This window comes from Cyprinus carpio, chromosome B3 (assembly GCF_018340385.1).
Source record: "Cyprinus carpio isolate SPL01 chromosome B3, ASM1834038v1, whole genome shotgun sequence".
Classification (NCBI taxonomy): domain Eukaryota; kingdom Metazoa; phylum Chordata; class Actinopteri; order Cypriniformes; family Cyprinidae; genus Cyprinus; species Cyprinus carpio.
This window is the reverse complement of record NC_056599.1, coordinates 1,838,588-1,858,830: the sequence shown is the minus strand read 5'-3', so window position 1 is coordinate 1,858,830 and position 20,243 is coordinate 1,838,588. Positions and strand designations below refer to the sequence as shown.

The window sequence follows — 20,243 nt, the reverse complement described above, 5'->3', positions numbered from 1 at the left end:
CCACTTCCGTAATCTTACAGTAAGTCACACCCTACAGAAAAAAACTGTTTTGCAAGAATCTTATCAGGAGGTTATAAACCCTCCCGTAAGGAGGAAATGAACTGTTGAGCTGCAGTCTGTATCGTCTCTCTGTCTGTGTTCATATACAGTGAAATGGCAGAAACTAATATTTCAGTGGATCAGGACCAGTTCAACTGTTCAGTGTGTCTGGATCTGCTGAAGGAACCAGTGACGATTCCCTGTGGACACAATTACTGTAAGAAATGCATCACGGATGTCTGGGATCAGGACGATCAGAAGGGAATCTACAGATGTCCTTTATGCAAACAGTCCTTCACACCGAGACCTGGTTTAGGTAAAAACATGGAGATTGCTGAAATGGTGGAGAAGCCCAATAAAACTAAACATAAAGCTGCTGCTTCTGCTGATCCCCCTTCTTCTGTTCACACTGGATCTGGAGATGTTCGGTGCGACTCCTGCACTGGAATTAAACAGAAAGCAGTGAAATCCTGTCGGGAGTGTCGAAGCTCTTACTGTCAAAATCATCTTGAACAGCATGAGAGTCTCTTCGGTGTTAAAGGACACAATCTGATGGATGCCACTGGACAACTGCAGGACATGATCTGCCCTCTACATGATAAAATGCTGGACATTTACTGCCGTACTGACCAGCGATGTATCTGTATGCTGTGTTTGGTGGACGAACACAAAAATCATGACACTGTCTCAACTGCAGCAGCGAGGACAGAGAAACAGGTAAGTCTCCCAAACAATGGAAATCCATTTGATCATATTCATGGGCACTTGATTAAAAACACACTAACTAAATGCAGTTCCTGAGTTATCAGCAGGCTGGATGTCTGTGTACTTGTATGGGTTGTGGGAGATATTCGGGATCATCTTAAAAAGTTTGGGGGTTTTGAGATTTATTATCTTTACAGTGAAAAAGATGAAAGTCATAACGAACACAGTGCTGTTTAGGACAGAGTCTGGTGATTTAATGCATTCTGAGGAAAAGCTGAATCTCAAGTTTTTCTGTTTTATGCAGAAACATTTTGGCGAGACGCAGATAAATCTTAACCAGAAAATCCAGAAGAAAGAGAAAGACATTCAGGAGCTGAGGGAGGCTGTGGCGTCTCATAAGGTGAGATTTGAAAAGAGCAAATGGAATAAATGCAAAAGAAAGAAAACTTATTCACAAACCCTGTCATAATTTATTCATTCCGATGTTTGAAACATCAAACAAGCATGAAAATGTAATTGTTGCACCACATACTATTAATATAACCGAATAATGGAATTTAGATGTCTTCAGACCAGGACTTTTATCAAACAACCGAAGTTTAAGCCATGCTTATCTTTTCATACATTTATTCACAGACTAAATTATTCATACTTTGCGTAAATACTTTGTATTGCTTTATGTAGCACAAATTGAATTATCATATGAAATGGTAAAATAATGGCTGGGACATATGGGATGCAAAGGCACATTTTCCCACCTTTGACCACAAGATGTCAGTAGTATGCAACATCTTAAAGGGGTCATATGATTCCATTTCAAATGTTCCTTTCTCTTTGGAGTGTTACAAGCTCTTGGTGCATAAAGAAGATATGTGAAGTTGCAAAGAATAAAGTCTCTAATCCAAAGAGATATTCTTTATCAAAGTTAACACTCGTCCACGCCCTCCCCTGAAATGGCTCATTTCTACAGTATGGCAGTATGCTGATGGCACTAGGGATGGGGGGGACATGACCCCCCCAGATTCATAGTGACCCGATCCGTCCCCCTCACTGTCGCAATGAAATGAACATCTTCATCAGTTTGACAGCACACGTGCTGTAAATACTCGCAAAACAACGAAATACAAAAACAAGCTGCAAATGCTCACAACAAAATGAAAATTATTTTTTTGATTACCATTTGTATAACCACAGTTGTACAAATACCATGGTTAAACTATGGTTAGAGTAGTAAATCCATGGTTAATTTGTGCATGATTACAGTACCCATTTTTGGTTTGAAGTTTTGACTTTTACGTTCTCTGTGTGTGTATGTGCTATGACTCCTGATCCCGGGGTCCTATGAGGATCTGGTAGCTGCCTCAATTGTGCCTGTGATCATATACAGGTGCATCTCAAAAAATTGAATATCATGGAAAAGTTCTTTATTTTTTGTAATTTAATTCAAAAAAGCAAACTTTCTTATATTCTAGATTCATTGCACACAAACTGAAATATTCAGAGTTAATATATTGAGTTTTTTGTTTTAATTCTAATGGTTAAAACTTGCAGCTTAGAAAAATTAAAAATTCAGAACCTCAAAACATTAGAATATTTTATCAAAGATCAATCAAAAAAAGATTTACAAAACAGAAATGTTCAAGATCTCCAAAGCAGGTTTAATTATGCACTCAATACTAGGTTGGGGCTCCTTTTGCATGAATTACTGCTTCAGTGTGGCGTGGCATGAAGGTGATCAGTCTGTGGCACTGCTGAGGCGTTATTGAAGCCCAGGTTGCTTTGATAGTGGCCTTCAGCTCCTCTGTATTGTTTTTCAGATGTTACTTATCTTCCTCTTCACAAAACCCCATAGATTCTCTGTGAGGTTCAGGTCTGGCATGTTTACTGGTCAATCAAGCACAGTAAGATCATGGTCATCAAACCACTTGGAAGTGGTTTTGGCACTGTGGGTAGGTGCTAAAGCCCTGCTGCAAAATGAAATCAGCATCTCCATAAAGCTTGTCAGCAGGTGGAAGCATAAAGTGCTCCAAAATCTCCTGGTAGATGGCTGCATTGACCCTACCCTTGATAAAATACAATGACCCAACACCAGCAGACGTCACGACACCCCGAATCATCACTGACTTCAGAAACTTCACACTGGACTTTGGATTATGTGCCTCTCCAGTCTTCCTCCAGTGCGCCAGACCTTGATTTCCAAATGAAATGCTAAATTTACTTTCATCTGAAAAGAGGACTGTGGACCACTGAGCAACAGTCCAGTTTTTTCTCCTTACCCCAGGTGAGATGCTTCTGACATTTTTTCTGGTTCAGGAGTGGCTTGGTTCTAGGAATGTAACAGCTGTAGCCCTTTTCCTGAAGATGTCTGAGTGTGGTGACTCTTGATGTGCTGACTTCGGGTTCAGTCCACTCCTTGTGAAGCTCTCCCAAGCTCTTTCCTTGAATCGGCTTCCCAAGACTGTGGTCATCCCTGTCGCTTGTGCACCTTTTCCTACCACACTTTTTCCTTCCAGTCAACTTTCTATGAATATAATTTGATACAGCACTCTGTGAACAGCCAGTTCTTTTCAGCAATGACCTTCTGTGACTTACCCTCCTTGTGGAGGGTGTCGATGATCGTCTTCTGGACAACTGTCAAGTCAGTAGTCTTTCCCATAATTGTGGTTGCATATTCTAAACTAGCACAGGAGGTATCCAGTATTTATATTCAATTTATACTCTAAATTACAAAAAAAGACCTTTTCTATGATATTCAAATTTTTTGAGATGCACCTGTACTATCATCTATGACTGAGCTGGTGATTTTTCTGGACTGAAAAAATTTGACTGCTGGACAGCTTGTTCCCCCCCAGTTAAAAAATCCTATCTGCGCCCCTTTCAGTATGTGGGAAGATTTGCATAACGCTGCACAGTTGTTCGATACATCAACTTCACGCTGTGGATCGCCGGATCGGCTTTCACCGTGGACGAAGCGGAGTCCAGTCTAGGGTCGTCACATGTGGTTGCTGCAAGACCAATGTATGCTCCTTCGTAGAATCTGCCTGCCGCACCATTCTCAAGCCGTCCGCCTCTGCTCACTCAAGCCGGCCACGGCTCACTCTAGACCTGGCTTCACAATATGTTAAGAGGCGTAACATTTCCGTCTCATGCTCGAGGCATTCAGCCAATCACTACATGCTGGATAGCTGGCCAATCACAGCACACCTCGCTTTTCAGAGAGATGAGCTTTGTGAAAATCAACGTGTTTCAGAAGGTGGGGCGTAGAGGAGAAACAATAATGTACAGTATGTGGAAAATAATGTGTTTTTTTAAACCACATAAACACATTTCATTACACCAAATACACAAAAAACTTAGAGTAATGAACCATTTTATGATACACCCTGCATTCCATTCGGAAGGGCTCATCCCTATGCCCCAATCCCTTCAAAGGTTTTACCCTCCAGAGTGAGACCTTCGAAGGGTGTAGGTGACCAAACAACTGTTTCTTGAAGTGCCCTTCAAAGGATAATGGGAGCCCAAAGTGTCCATCGAAATCCTTCATTCTGAAGGGCCATTTGAAGTGGCCAGTTTTGAGCACTTCGGTTTTGTATGACCCTTCAATATGGCGGCCATGACTGTTTTCACTCAGAAGTGCCATTTGGAGGGCGATATACCCTGTTTGGAACGCACTGATAGTTGAGGGGAAACCTTGTGCTTCACAAACCTTCATTTCACCATTATTATACAAAACAAAGACTTGACATGAACATAAACAGGCTTGACTAAACCACTCACCGACAGCAGGGTTACATACATCCAATATCCAACAAAGGAATATGGCAAGCAAAGGAGTTTAAATTCATAGGGAACACATGACCAAAACAACCAATGTGCAAACAGAACTGAAAACCACATGACAAGACTGAACCAATGAAAATATGACACATAGCTGAAGTACCATAATTCATAATTTATCATGATTACAGTGGACTCGAAACTCAGACTGGGAATTATATGTGGTAACTGTAATAACACTGAAGTGAATGAAAATACAGTAGTGCATCAAATAACACAGTGCTGCAAGCAATTATTTAAACAAACACTCTCGCTGTATTTGGACATAACACTAGCATGGCTAGTGATAAATCAGCATATTAGTTCAGCCAACATAAACAGTAAAACCTGACCAAAATAAACATTGGAAATGACCAATTACATGCATGATATTCTTAAAACTAATCAGATATGACCATAAAGTATATACTGTATGTACTCACATGTATTGCATGAACACATTACAACATAACCCCCAGAATAAACAAGGATTGACAGTCATCATCTACCAGAAACAAAGTTGACCCTTGATGAAATTTAATTCCATTGTTACTTACTTGCCTTAAAATTCTAATCGTGAGTAATCCTAATATTCTACCTTCTTTCCCCACTTTGAACTGAACAGTAAAAATGAAAACTTAAAACAAAATTAACAATATTGAGTTGAGCTTTTTTAATGTATCCATGGAGTTCAGTCTCCCCTATAAATGAATGAGCTTGGAAATCATATTTGAGAATAAGTGCAACATGCGTACAGGGAGGACTGGCACAGTTTTTAATGAAGTTACAGTTATATCAGCATTTCAATCACAGAACAGAAAGAAACAATCATGAGCTGATTTTGATGTGTGTCCTATAACAGCGCTCTGCACAGACAGCAGTGGAGGACAGTGAGAGGATCTTCACTCAACTCGTCCGCTCCATTGAGAAACGTTGCTCTGACGTGACACAGCTGATCAGAGATCAGGAAAGAGCTGCAGTGAGTCGAGCCGAAATAAAACTGGAGCGACTGGAGCAGGAGATCAATGAGCTGAGGAAGAGAGACACTGAGCTGAAGCAGCTTTCAGAGACACAGGATCATGTTCATTTCCTCCAGGTAACAGAGATCTTCTCAAACACAGGACTGAGGACTTCAACAAGCTTATTTGATTACATGGAGTTTGTGTTTGTGTTTTTGTTTCTGTAGAGTTTGTCGTCTGCTTCAGTCTCTCTCTCTGGATCTACAGACGGCTACAGTGTCAGTCCTCATCTCTCTTTTGATGATGTAATGAAATCAGTTTTTCAACTCAGAGACAAACTGCAGCAGTTCTGCAGAGAGGAGACAGAAAAGATAATTGAAACAGGTAGATTTTAGGGATTTGTTTATTCTTATTCATTAAATATGATTTTCCTCTTGACATGAGAATTAATCTGCAAATGTATTTTGGTGTCTGTAGTGAAAACCATCCAGGTCATTATTGCTCCTGAATATGAGACCAGAGAGGAGTTTCTACAATGTGAGTTCTTCTAAAAACACACAACAATCATTGAGAGATATACGTAATTGAACATGTTGATCTTACTAGGGGTTGCTCCAGAACCATAGCAATTGGACACAAGTCAGTTTAATGGTGTTGAAGCAGTACACAGCATGACTGAATTAGTGAACCAGCTGCAATCGAACAAGCCTTCACATTAAACATAACATTAGAGGAGGAGATTGAAGTATTTTATTATTGCTGCTAGTGTAACAGAGGCCAGAAAGACCTGTACAGGTAAACCTCACTCCCCTGATCTCAAGAGATGCACAAGCAACTGACGCTAAAGGCGTTATATCAAAGACTATAGATATACAAAGACGGTTCACTCCTAATACTTATGAATGGGAGAAGCTGCAACATGCAATATGGCAGAATTGCCCCGCCTTCTGAATTAAACAGCCAATCACTGATTGGTAAAGTCATTGCATCACTGAAGCTGCTGTTAGAAGCTCCAGTTTCCATAGAAACCCAATACTTCCGCTTAGTACTGCACAGCACATTGACTAGTCTAGCCTGAAAAATATGCTTTTTTTTTAAAAAATGCTATTTGAACATATAGAACTGCATTTATGGGCCAATTCATTTACATTTAAAAAAAATTAAAAGTGGATCCTATTGCAAAATACAAAATAGTAAAACCAATAGTTTTTGTCTGCGAATACCGGATGTGCCCCTGGTCAAGATTTTATTAACTGATTATCATTTCAATTTTTGTTGCCGATTTGAAATATGTAATTTAATTGTGATTTTAGCAGACAGTATTTGAGATTTCAGGATTCCCCCATTTATTAAGATAGGAATTGGTTTGATTTGAAACTTGAGTGCAGAAAAGACGTGACGTGAAAGACCACTAACACTGTAACTTCAGATAATTAAAGAAAGAAAACAAAATGATTTGGTGGAAAAAAAAATTATTTGATGAAGCAACAGTATGGCCATTTCATTCAACAATAGCACAGAGTGTGTATGTCAGTGTATGTGCACACAATAGCGAGTAGCTTTGGATCCATGTTCAAAGTCAATAAAACCTAAAACTGAAGTATGGCATGCCTGTCTTGTTAGCATTAGTTGGGAATGCCTTGGGAGAACACAAACTTTGGGTTACCAGTTTAGGGGGACTTGAGGAATTTCCAAATCATTTGTTGAGGACTGATGAAAGAATTTACAGTAAGTGTACTGGTTTTATGAAAGGTTCATTGTTAATGCTTTCTGGAATACCTGCTAAATGAGAGACGCATGGAAACTTTTTCCTAAATCTTGTTTTAACCTTACTAAAATACTCAACTATGTTAATGATTAAAGTCATACTTTATTATTTACATGCAGATCATGTGTTTGTTTTCATCAGATTTCCATCCATTCATGTTGGATTCGAACACAATATGTTCAAGTCTCCGTCTGTCTGAGGACAACACAGTGATCACTTCCACCAGCTGTAATTACAAATATCCCAAACATCCCGACAGATTTGACTACTGGATAGAGGCCTTGTGTACGGAGAGTGTCAGTGGACGCTGTTACTGGGAGGTTGAGTACAGCGGTAATGAGGGTGTTCATATAGCAGTGGCATATAAGAGCATCAAGAGGAAGGGAAATAGTGGTGGTAGTCGATTTGGGTATAACGATCAGTCCTGGAGACTGTACTGTTGTAACTCCAGTTGCTCATTTAGACACAATACCATACGGACTTTACTCCCTGTGGTGTCCAGCCGTAAAATAGGAGTGTATGTGGATCACAGCGCAGGAACTCTGTCATTTTTAAGTGTCTCTGACACAGTGAGTCTCATCCACAGAGTCCAGACCACATTCACTCAGCCGCTCTATCCAGGGATTGGATTACAAAATAAAACAACAGTGAAACTGTGTCGTCTAAATATGTAAATAATATTGCCATATCACATCTAAGAATCAAAAATGAGATGTTGCTTATTTTTTAATTATTTAACAGCTGATATCTAATCGTTTTAGCAAATTAATCAAAATATGTTTATGTGTGAGGAGAAACTGATAATCAAAACTGTGATTTGTCTTTTGTTGAAATTTGTTGTCTGAAGTAACTTTCAAATCTGATTCTCATGTTGTTAAAGAAAGAAGTTTATAGACGGCTGTTGTTGTTGTTTATATTTTGTGTGCTGTTTACTGGATTTTTATACATAATTTGTTTTGTTTTTATATCTGAATATGTCATATCCTAATCCATGTGCTTCAAAGGATTAATTAATGAGTAAAGCAAAAGAAAACCAAGACAGATGTGTTGTCTTCAGTCCTGCTCAGATCTTGTGTCTCAACACCAGGATGCTTTCAGCTATGCATCCCATATCAAACAATACATACTAGCTTTATAAATGTTATTACAGAATAACTCCTTTACAGAATATTACAGAATCACTCTTTGTTAAAAGTCTTGTTGTCTCATATTTCAATTACATTTTTAAAATCTCTTTCAAAAGTACATGTGTATGTTATTTTAAAACCTGAAGAAAACATGATCAGTTTACTTGATATCAAATCTGAATAAGCAGAACTTGTAATTTATGCCAGTGCTTAAAACAAGTGAAAAATAATAATAATAATAATAAATCTGCCCAAGATAAAATACTCTCCTCTTTTGTTTGGATGTTTGGATGGTGTGGTGTTTGTAATGACAGCATTCATTTTTGAAGCACAACTAAATACATAATGGTAACATTTTATCCTATGACTTAATTTTTAAACAAATTTTGTTTTTATAACACTGCAGAAAAGTTATTACCATGTCCTTTACGGGTATCTAAAAAGATATGAGGTCATGTTAGCTCTAGGAGAGACATTATATTTCCAAATAGTGCTCTTTGGTGTTGGAAGGGTTTAGTTCTTATAGAAGTGATGTTCTAGTGATGATATAAGGAGGAAATGAACTGTTGAGTTGCAGTCTGTATCGTCTCTCTGTCTGTGTTCATATACAGTGAAATGACAGAAACTAATATTTCAGTGGATCAGGACCAGTTCAATTGTCCAGTGTGTCTGAATCTGCTAAAGGAACCAGTGACGATTCCCTGTGGACACAATTACTGTAAGAAATGCATCACGGATGTCTGGGATCAGGATGATCAGAATGGAATCTACAGATGTCCTTTATGCAAACAGTCCTTCACACCGAGACCTGGTTTAGGTAAAAACATGGTGATTGCTGAAATGGTGGAGAAGCTCAAGAAGACGGGGCTCCAATCTGCTTCTTCTGCTGATCCCCCTTCTTCTGTTCTAAATTCAAATTGATATAACGTCTTGGTCATGTGACCTGATGATGACACACCAGCTGTAATATCTTCACATAATCCTGACACACATCATACATGACTTTTGGAAATATGGTTTTGTGTATTTTAAGTGATATATATTTTCAAATATATATGTTTTACAAGCATACAAGTAATTAAGCCCATTATACAGTAAATCCAAATTTGACAGCATCTCTCTAGGTTTCTGAACTTTAAGGTCTCTGATGGCCAAACTGCATTTGTGCATACAATAAGGAAGAAGAAATCTAAAACAGACACAGTAGAGTTATTTGGCTTGTTCGGACATCAACTTCCATTAACATGGAAAACCAGAAAACCTTTTCTCCAGTTTTTCAGTATTTGTGTTTCACACAGGCACATTTGGAGGAGACTAAGAAGAAAATTCATCTGAGAATCCAGAAGAGAGAAAGATCTTCAGGAGCTGAGAGAAGCTGTGGAGTCTCATAAGGTGAGAAAGAAAAACTGTTGACAGATGGAAAAGGATAGGGAATCCTGCCTTAGTATTGTTTGAAATCAATTATTTCTTTAAAGAACATTATGAAATGTCAAGAAGAAAGTCTGAGCTGCTCTTTTCAATTCATCAAAAGTGGACAGTCATTTTTTCTTTTGATGGCCAAAAAGAATGTGAGATATTTCCAGGCAGTTCTTGACACAAATTGATTGTATGGTTTTAGAAGGTCTTGAATTTATTGCACGAGTCTTTTTAATGGTACCTTTATATTACTTTTTATGCATGTAAAAATCACTGTCCACTTTCACTGTATAATGAAAAAAAAAAAAAGAATCTTCACTGATCTCGTCCGCTCCATTGAGAAACGTCGCTCTGAGGTGATGCAGCTGATCAGAGATCGGGAAAGAGCTGCAGTGAGTCCAGCCGAAATAAAACTGGAGCGACTGGAGCAGGAGATCAATGAGCTGAAGAAGACAGAAGCTGAGCTGAAGCAGATTTCACACACAGATGATCATATTAATTTCCTTCAGGTAATAGAGATCTTCTCAAACACTGAGGACTTTAATTACATGGAGTTTTTGTCTTTGTAGAGTTTGTTGTCTGTCTCTTTCTCTGGATCTACAGACAGCCTCACTGTCAATGGCCATCTGTCTTTTGACAAATGTATGGAAATCCGTCTCAGAGACAAACTACACTATAAAACTATAGAAAACATTTCTGGAACAGGTACACAGCTAACAATTTCTGGTTCCCAGAACGTTCTGGATATTGTTCTCTTCTCCCTCATGGTGCTCATTTAGTCACAACAACATAAACACTAATCTCCCTGCAGTATCCAGCAGTAGACTAGAAGTGTATGTGGATCACAGCGCAGGGATTTTGTCCTTCTACAGCGTCTCAGACACACTGAGTCTCATCATGAGTCCAGACTATCTATCCTGGGTTTGGATTGGGTCGCTACTCAACCGCAAAACTGTGTCGTCTACGCAGTTGTGTTCTTACATAGCCAAGTCTGCTCTGAACCTGCTCAAAACCTTGTGTAAAGATGTAATGGCTCTAGTATCAAGACATAAATTATAACAGCTGTGTAAGTGGATTTATGGCACCTCTGAGCAGCATTAAACATCTTGTTTGTTGAAATTGGTGATGAGCTTTATGAAATTTCAGTGGTCTCAAAAATTTTGATGTCATAGGAACTTTATTCAAACCAAAAGTAACTATATTCTGATACATATTATATATCATTATCATTCGAATAAACCAATATTACACTTGAACTTTCTGTCCCCCTCAATTCTGAAATAGTTTCAATGCCCATGCGCTAAGCACTTTTCCATGTTAAAGATTGTTTTTATATGGAAGATAAACTACGCAGGAAGTCAGGTGAGGTTTCAAGACATGTTATGACAGTTTAATATTAAAAATCAGATGTGAGTCTTTTAAGCACACGTGTGTTTCAGAATTGTTCAGCTCTCAGGTGTGAGTTTCTGCAGGGTGGATTTCAGGCGATCTCGAGCACTGCTGCACGGCTCCAGAGACTTATTCGGCCTGTATATAAAATAATAACACATCACATGCTGTTATTAATAACAAAAAAAAGTTAATGAATGTAAACACTTCTGTTTGTTGGGTTACCTGGCCATGAAAGCGTTTAGCACGGTGATGTGTTCTCGAGGGAAATAACTCTGTTTCACTGCATGCTCCAAACACTGTAGATGTCCTGGGACGACCTTCACCGGCTTCAGCTTGTCTTCACTCTACAGAGAGAGAGATGAACATCAAAACACACGTTCCACCATCAGGTCCAACAGTTCTACTCATGGTGAGTAATGAACCAGTTACATTTCTATTAGAACAGGGGTTTTCAAACTTGATTCAGGGTGAGATGTAATAAGATAAAAAAAATAAAAATTAAATATTATTAAATATATATATATATATTTGATAAATTTCTGCACAAAACTGTATATATATATATATATATATATATATATATATATATATATATATATATATATATATATATATATATATATATATATATATATATGTATGTACAGTTTTCTGCAGAAATTTATCAAATAAAAATAAAGGTTTGTTCAAGTCTTAAAAAGTAGTAATTTACCCTTCCACAAATTAAGCCATTACAAGGTCTTAAATTGGAGCAGAAAACTTAAATTTAAAAAGTCATGGCATTAAAGGGTTAGTTTACCCCAAAATAAAAATTTAATCATTAACCATTAACCCATACCAAATTCCAAACCCATAAGACCTTCGTTCATCTACGGAACACACATTAAGATATTTTTGATGAAATCAGAGAGCTCTCAGACCCTCCATAGACAGCAATGCAACTGAAATGTTCCCAGGTCCAGAAACATAGTAAACACATCGGTAAAACAGTCCATGTGACATCAGAGCTCAATTTCAGCTCTGTGATGCTATGAGAATACTACTTTTTTTTTTTTTTTTTTGCGCAATGAAAACAAAAATAATTTTTCCGCCATTTTGGAGAGTACCCGAGAACATATTGGGCGTAATAAGCGTTGTTTACGTTCGGTGGAAAGCACGCGCATGAATGTATTTGCGTAATAAGCATTGTTTACGGTTAGGGGAAAGCATGCAAATGCATTGTAATACTCTCTAAAATGGTGGAAGACATAACGCGGGGGAGAAGAATGCTTGAGCAAATTATGCTATTTTTGTTTTCTTTGCGCAAAAAAAGTATTCTCGTAGCATCGCAAAACTGAAATTGAGCTCTGATGTCAATGGTAGATATACATCTTTTTTTAAATTTACTCCATTTTTATACATTCCTCAGACAATGTGCTATAATAGCATGCTTAAAGTTTTTTTCCTCATAATTCAAATAATCTGATTGGGTCTACATTAAAAATGACACCTTTATATTTGAGAAAGAGGGTTTTTATGCAATATTTGAGGATCCTTGACATCAAAATTTTTGAGTTCTGTTCATGCACAGATTTCATAGAAAAGTTAGTTAAACATCTTGAGAACAGGAGAACCGTGCTGATTAAATGCTTTAGACTAGAGAATGTGGCATGATTTAGCAACAGTGTTGAAATGACAGAAAGCCAACATGAAATTGCATTCATAACCTGTTTTAGTTACATGATATTTCCAAGTGAAATAAACAGAAAATCTATATTTAAAATCCATTAGCAAACAGACTAGCTCAGTTTTCAGCCCCGGTCTGAATGTGCTAAACGTTTGTACCTTCAACAGCCCGAGCATCACCAGCAACGACGACATAAAGCTCAAGCCCTGGAAGGAGGGTGTGAGGAAGGCTTTACACAGCACTGCGTCTGAAACACACAGACACACGAGAATCAGTCAGACGTCTCAGATCGTCCAGCAGCCGTCTGACAGATGTTCATCTCACCGATGCTCTCCAGCACGGCCGATTTCACCTCTGCGTCGTCTTCCTTATACACCGACGAGATCTTCAGAAACGCTTCCACGGTCTTACTCACGTCCGACACGTCCACCTGCAGAAAACACGCCGACGCTCAGCACTGGGACTGTCGCAATCATTACACACAGTGTTCGGAGTAACTCATTACATGTAATGGAATTACGTAATTTAATTACAAAATAAATGCAACTGTAATCAGTTAAAGATACTGAGAAAATGTGTAATTAAATTAGTCACTTATGAACATTTAACGATTACAAAAGGGGGTAATATTTGAATATTTTCACACATACGAACAGATTTGACTGATTTCACCAATGTTTCAGGAGTTTTGAACACATGCTTATTAGATAACTGTTAACTGTTTTATTTCCTGTCTGCTTTTATGTATATGCTTTATTATGTAAGATTAAGTTTTTTTTTTTTTTTCTCCAAGGTATTGTTAGATGCAAGTATTTCCTGACACAGATGTGCAAAGATTTGATTTTAAAAACAGTATCCTAGCTATTTAACAGTTTCATGTTATGATTTTAATTCTGTATTTACCTTTATTTAGAATGATCTCAACGTAAAAAGGTGTGCAAAAACCTGATTTTGTAGTGGCTGTGCTTTAAAATGAACTATTACATAATTTTTAAGCGATGAAAGATTTTTGAAGTGTTGAGTGCTACTGTAAAGGTTAACTCTGCCTGCTTTAATGGTTTCAAAACATTTCTTAGAAATTAAGAAAAATAATCAAAAAGTACTCAAATGTAATCAGTTACATTACTTTAATAAACTAATAGTTACGCACTGCTTATTACATTTTGAATAGTGTAACTTGTAATCTGTAACTTATTACATTTCCAAAGTGTTCCAAAGAACAAAATTGAGTGTATGCTTCAAACAAGAACAAGATTTTTTTCTTTGAATTATAAACTCATTTCGTTTTGATCAGTTTCTCAGAAAACAAGACTTCATGTGTTCATTTTGCATCTCAAGTAAATGTATCCTGATTTAAGGATGTTTAGATGTTTGTATTGGAAAACAAGACAAATATTGAGGAAGATATTCATATTTTTGCAACAATGAATGCCACAAATTTACAAATACAAGGCTTTATGCTCCAATTTAATACCTTTTCAGGCCTTAAACTGTAGAAGGGTGAGTTCAAACTTTTAAAGAGCCACGGAAACCCTGAAATGAATATAAAAGCTGAAAAGACGGACCTGCTGCTGGATGAGGAAGCTTCTCTTTGCACCGAGTCGCAGGAGTTTGTCTGGAGACGGAAAGCTCAGGAAAGTCGAGACGTCTGGAGTACGAGGCGCTGAAGGCGGCGTTGAGAACTAAGTAAACAGACACATTTAATTTGTTCTCACTTGTGTTTTCAGTTTTGTAATGTTGATTTGAATTGTGCATCAAACGGCGGGAAGAATTGACGGTTCGATCAAACCTGGTTTAATTCACTCTTTTCTTCCTCTCCTTCTCCCTCCTCCTCTTCATCTTCTTCTTCCTCCTCCTCTTCTTCCTCCACATCTTCATCATCATCATCGTCGTCCTCCTCCTCCTCATCGTCATCTTCCTCAGGTTCTCCCTCGTCATCACTGTGACATGAGAAGGAATTCACACGAAATCATGTGAGAAACGAAAGCTCGTGCAAAGAATTACAAATATCTCCTCTGCATTAAGAGAATTTTAAATGTGCTGAACTGTCATGAACGTTTTCAGTTCGGGGTGTGTTTGATACCTCAGAGAGCCCAGTTTGTCCGCCATGTTCATCTTCTCCATCACCTCTCGCAGATTTTCACAGCCTTCTTCACCTAAACTGTTACCTAAAGACAAACACAACCAAATGTAGGATGTGGACGTGTTTGTAAATGTTGCTGCAGTGTGTGTTTTTTTTTTTTTTTTAAATTACACAGGTTTATGTCAGTGATGTTGTTTTAATATTATTTGTATATTATTGTAATTTGTATTAAACTTTTTTAGTTTTAATATAATATAATATCAATAATATTAAATGAATATTTTTGAAACTTTTACTTTTATGTTTTGAGTTGTAGTGATTTTAGTTAAATTTTGAGTAATTTTGTTGTGCGTGTCTTTTTACTAGCTTTTTATATCACTCTTTGGACTTAGTTTACTCTTTATTTCAGTTTTAGTATTTATTTATTGATTTATTTCCAATTACTACTTTTAGTGTTTCAACTTTCAATTTTCATTTAAAATTATTCATCTAATATTTATATTTTATTTCTTCTTTATTTCAATTACCAAAATTAGTTTTATTAGTAGTAGTTTATGATTAACCAGTCTTACCATTGATATACTAACATAGTTTTGTCTATACTTGGAATTAAAATTTTAGTAATTTAGTTTTTTTTTGTTTTTTTTGTTTAATACATACATGTTTAAAGTTTTTGTTATTTTTATTTTTATTTCACATTCACATATATTATAACACATATATAAAAAAAAAAAAAATTTTTTTTTATAATACAACAAACAACAATTATATTATAATAAAAAAAGATGTTTTTAGTTTAGTTAACTATAATAACCCACAGTGATTTCTTTATCACTATTAGTATATTTTTAACATATTTAAACAGTGTTATGTATTAGATGATTATACAGTAGCTATGCGTTAACTTTCCAAACAAATAGACAAATACACAGGCTTGACATTATGTTTAATCTTAATTAAACCTTAAATGTCTTTTAAAGACTTTCACAGGTTTATAACCTGTTCATCACTATATTTTTTAGAGCCAAACTTGACTCAACCAGGGCGTCATTAACTATCGCTGACTCTTCAGATGTTTGCAGATAATTATTGACAATGCTGTGATGTTTTTTTCTTCTGTTTTTATGTGTTTGTACCATTCAGGTCGAGTTTTTCAAACTGATCTTTATGCTGTACGGATCGAGCCACTTCCAGCGCAGCTTCCTCTGTGATTTCCCCAAAAGACAGATTCAGCTCCTGGTGAGAGAGAGACGAGCATGTTCACTGATTGAGCTTTTTTCATGTCACCAGTTAAAGCTCTTTCTCCAAAACTACATAGTATAGATATTGAGCACTTATCAGTACCTTGAGTATCGGCAGTCCCTCTCTCAGGGTCTCTGCTATGGCACTGGCTCCTTCAGACCGAACAAGACAGTCGCCAAAATTTATCACCTGCACATTGCGCAGGTGTTTCAGTGCCTAACAAACAGAGAAACACCTTTGAAATGAAGGCAAGAAACATCAGCTTTCATTCACTGATCAATTTTGGGCTATTTTGCATCCTTAACATTTCTTCTTTCATACTAGTGAAAAGAAAACATCCAAATTACACAGTTAACAGGTTTAATAATTTATAACAACTCAGTTTTTGTATTTCGCTCTTCAATAATTCCTCAGATTTTCCAGCTAAATCTGTTTTCCAGTGTACCTCTGCCATGGCGATCGCTCCTCTCTTGGTGAAAGTGTTGTCGTTGAGGTTCAGGACTCGCAGTTGTGGGTTGTGCTGCATTGCTGTGGCCAGAGCTGTGACTCCTGGGTGATTGATGCCATTCTGGGGCATGTGCACTTCTTCCAGACTGCCAATCAACTGAGAAGATAAAGCAACATCAATAGATCAATGGAGAATAAAAACCAATGGACCAATGGAGAAGTTAAACCAATGAAAATTGGCCCATTGCTTTATTTTCTCCATTGGTCCATTGCTTTATCTCCTACACTGGAGAAAATAAAGCAATAGGCCAATGGACCCCTGGAGGACATAAAGCAATGAGCCACTGGACCAATATCTGTGCACCAATGGAGAAAATTAAGCAATGGACCAGTGGACTTTAAAGTAATGAGTAATGGAGAAGACAACATAATGGACAAATAAATCAATAAATCAATGCATCGCGAATCGAGAAATGATTCAGCATCGATTTTCAGAATGCATCGCGATTCTTTCTCAAGCCGATTCTGAGCTTAGTTTTGAACCGCAGATGGCGCTGCATGCTTTAGAAACAGCCGTACTCTGCTTGTTTCCAAATCCTAACACACACTTGAACCTATAATAATCAATCATAAAATTCAAAAAGGTTAAAGCGAATTACAAGGGTCTTGACAGTGGGCTGTGTTGCTCTTCATGAGCATTTGAGTGTGCGGATAAAATCTTGATTAGAGCACCACCTGCTGTTAAACTCTAAGATCTGAGGATAAGACAATGAACTAACACCAAAGGATTAATCAGATGAAGGAAACCAAACAACATCTTCAATGGACCTAATGACAAAGGTATATTTTAAAGTACTAAATGAATGAAAATCAATAATATAATCATTATTATTCTGGAAGATTGTAGTTCAGGGTCATTTCTCGTATGGTTCAGCACCTGAAAGGCCTGCGCCAGCGCTGTGGCTCCATCGTTCTCCAGTCTGTTCCTGCCAGCGATGAACACCTTCAGCTGCAAGGGGGCGCCGAGCGCACTCGACTCCTTATGACACACCGTCAGAGCCGCCGCCAGGATCTAGAAAAGCAGGCAACACTAAATTTCCAGAGAAATAAATTGGCGATATGATGGAGCGCAACAGTGACGCCCACTTTTTCAGCACACGATGACATCAGTATCATAAACCCCGCCCACCTTTCCTCCTCCGATGCCCATTCCACAGTTGTTCAGACGCAGTTCCTGCAGCGTGTGGCAGGCGGTGCTCTTGAGCAGCTTCTCTATGCCTTTGACGCCATCGGGTCCGAAAGCGTTATCACTCAGATCCAGAACCTTCAGCCGAGCTCCAGCCGTGATTAACGCGTCGCCCAGAGAATTCTGCGGAGGCGACGTTTACAAGCATTAAACGGTCTGTTATAGTCACGACTACTAACTACGAGCACACTGGGTTTGATGAAGAGTTTATAAAAGTCTTTGCTCTAAAAGATGTAGAATTGAATCATGAGGTGTCCATCTCACCAGCGCTGGAGGAATCTCAGCTCGCAGGCGGCCAGTAAACATGTCGCTCCAGTGGCAGCACTAACACGAGAGAAAAACAATAGAGGTAAAGGAGATAGTTTCATTTGTTTCTAAATTTTACATCACTAGATGATAACGTGTTTCACAAACGTTATTATTAGCATGATATTATCATCTAAATGTGGTTTCTTGCTCTTGGCAGCCAATAATTCAATGCACAAAACACTCTATACTGATTTGCTAAGCAGATATGGTAATGGGAACACATAAAATATCTAATAATTACAGCAAATGACAAATACATTTGTGGAAAAATACTGTAGCGTTTGTGTTGACACAATGTCTGTGACATCAACAACAGAATGCATGTGATTTGTCTTCTCATGCCTTTTAAAAGTTGATATGCTGGTTCATTTTTCTGTCATTACGATGCATGACTGAGTGCATTAAATGACTTGATTTAGCATTGTTTTTTTCTGCTGCCTTTAATCTTTTCAGGTCATGCTCCTTCAGTTGAGAACTCCTGTTTTCTGCTGTGTTTAGGGTTTGGGAATAAGGCACACGCACCTGCAGGTCGCTCTTCTTCTGCAGGGCTTTAGCGATGGTCTGCGCTGCCTCCACGCCGATGGTGTTTCCCTCCAGTCTGAGCGCACGCAGACCGTCAAACTCCTCGATCGCCTTCACCATCTTCTCCACTGCACACAACACGGCATTACTTCTGTTACACTTTCAGAAACATGCATTAACATGCAAAATTAAAAGATCACCGGCAGCTCACCAGACTGAGCGTTGTCCAGTTTAAGGCCTTGTCCTTTATAACTGAGCTCGCTCTCGTCGACTTGGGTTTTGGCCAATGAGTCGGCGAGATTTGCCACATCATCTGATGCCATCTTGACACCAACTGAAGAAAATACGTAAACACAAGAGTTTAGAACTTGATTGCATCTCTTATGCTAAAGAGACAAAGAAAGTTCTTGTGAATCATAAAGATAACACTTGACACATTAGAATCAAACCCACTTCATTATTACAATTAATTAATATATTATACTAATATTATTATTTTTCATGTATTTTAATTGTTTACTACTATGTAAATGAGCAATTAAATATATAATTTATTCAAATTAATTAAACTGCCCTGATAAATTCATCCCACGTAAACATATTTTGCATGTAAAAATGTTAAATATTCTTAATAGTGTAACCGCTGTTCACCCCTAAAGTGATGTGTATGTTTACATAATGTGTCTCTCTATATACGAACATGTGTTCTCAGATTCACACTGACGCATGATCAGCACGCAAAACACGACTCAAGCGACGCAGCCTATTTACAGCCAGTATATCGACACGCGTTCCCGGAACAAACCTAGCATATAAATATTCAGTTTGTACTTACAGGTGTTGTTTAATATTATTTTGTGGGTGCAGATGTACTGTACTCACTTTCTTCCTCCCGCTCGTTCTGATGACGTAGTGGTATAGACGCGCAAGGGTTCATGGGATTTGTAGTTCGTATGTGATTTTATTACGCGTGGACTTTTTTTTTTTTTTGCCTGTAACTGTTAGTGTTAATTAAAATGACCACATACAAATCATAAAGACACAATTTATGGATTTTTCTTTTTATTGTATAGGATCATACATTGAACTAATTCATCCTATAGATTGATCTTGTAGGCAAATTTAATTATTAGTAATTTGAAAGAGAGAAGCGGGAGTGGTATGAACAGGTTTTTCACAGTGACTTAATTCTTGTATAGAGACTGAAACGTTTGTAGGATCTTCAGTGCCAATGTAATCTGACTCAAACTTTTCCCAAAACACAAGGACACATTTAATGCAAACAAACTAATATAGGTTTAAGCATATTTTACTTAAGAACACGTCAGTGTATGTTTTTGATAGAGCATGTTCAGGTCAGTTATTTTTTCTTTAAAACGTTCATGTTCAAGTTAGATGTTTTTGCTGGCGCGCGTCACGTGATAAGTGTTACTTTACTCATCGCTGGTCATGGTGGACCAATCACAGTTGTTCGTTGATTACTGGGCATAGATTACTTGAACATTT

The 20,243-nt window shown here is 37.6% G+C and overlaps 2 protein-coding genes across 5 annotated transcripts; one reads left to right on the top strand and one right to left on the bottom strand.

The window, feature by feature from the left end:
• The first annotated feature begins 78 nt into the window (after positions 1 to 78).
• On the top strand, positions 79 to 10,476 carry LOC109062285 (E3 ubiquitin-protein ligase TRIM47-like). Of its 3 annotated transcripts, XR_006154128.1 has the most exons (8): positions 79 to 756; positions 1,049 to 1,144; positions 5,423 to 5,656; positions 5,747 to 5,903; positions 5,997 to 6,056; positions 7,429 to 7,620; positions 9,026 to 9,231; positions 9,713 to 10,476. XR_006154128.1 is itself a non-coding variant. In XM_042719463.1 (7 exons), exons 1-7 carry the CDS (start codon positions 154 to 156, stop codon positions 9,031 to 9,033), a joined length of 1,350 nt encoding a protein of 449 aa, XP_042575397.1. In that variant the 5' UTR covers positions 79 to 153; the 3' UTR covers positions 9,034 to 9,331. The 3 variants fall into 3 exon arrangements, 2 of the variants coding, with proteins under 2 accessions (XP_042575397.1, XP_042575396.1); XM_042719463.1 differs by lacking the exon at positions 9,713 to 10,476 and having other exon boundaries at positions 9,026 to 9,331; XM_042719462.1 differs by lacking the exons at positions 9,026 to 9,231; positions 9,713 to 10,476 and having other exon boundaries at positions 7,429 to 8,678.
• A 717-nt stretch (positions 10,477 to 11,193) lies between these two features.
• On the bottom strand, positions 11,194 to 19,765 carry LOC109062279 (ran GTPase-activating protein 1-like). 2 transcript variants are annotated; one of them, XM_042719460.1, is made up of 16 exons: positions 19,620 to 19,765; positions 18,949 to 19,071; positions 18,738 to 18,865; positions 18,171 to 18,230; positions 17,850 to 18,029; positions 17,598 to 17,732; positions 16,659 to 16,817; positions 16,316 to 16,429; positions 16,108 to 16,207; positions 14,972 to 15,056; positions 14,678 to 14,828; positions 14,454 to 14,570; positions 13,213 to 13,318; positions 13,047 to 13,135; positions 11,445 to 11,566; positions 11,194 to 11,357 (listed from the first exon to the last, which is right to left on the bottom strand). In XM_042719460.1, exons 1-16 carry the CDS (start codon positions 19,672 to 19,674, stop codon positions 11,276 to 11,278), a joined length of 1,806 nt encoding a protein of 601 aa, XP_042575394.1. In that variant the 5' UTR covers positions 19,675 to 19,765; the 3' UTR covers positions 11,194 to 11,275. The 2 variants fall into 2 exon arrangements, with proteins under 2 accessions (XP_042575394.1, XP_042575395.1); XM_042719461.1 differs by having other exon boundaries at positions 19,573 to 19,646.
• Positions 19,766 to 20,243: the final 478 nt, after the last annotated feature.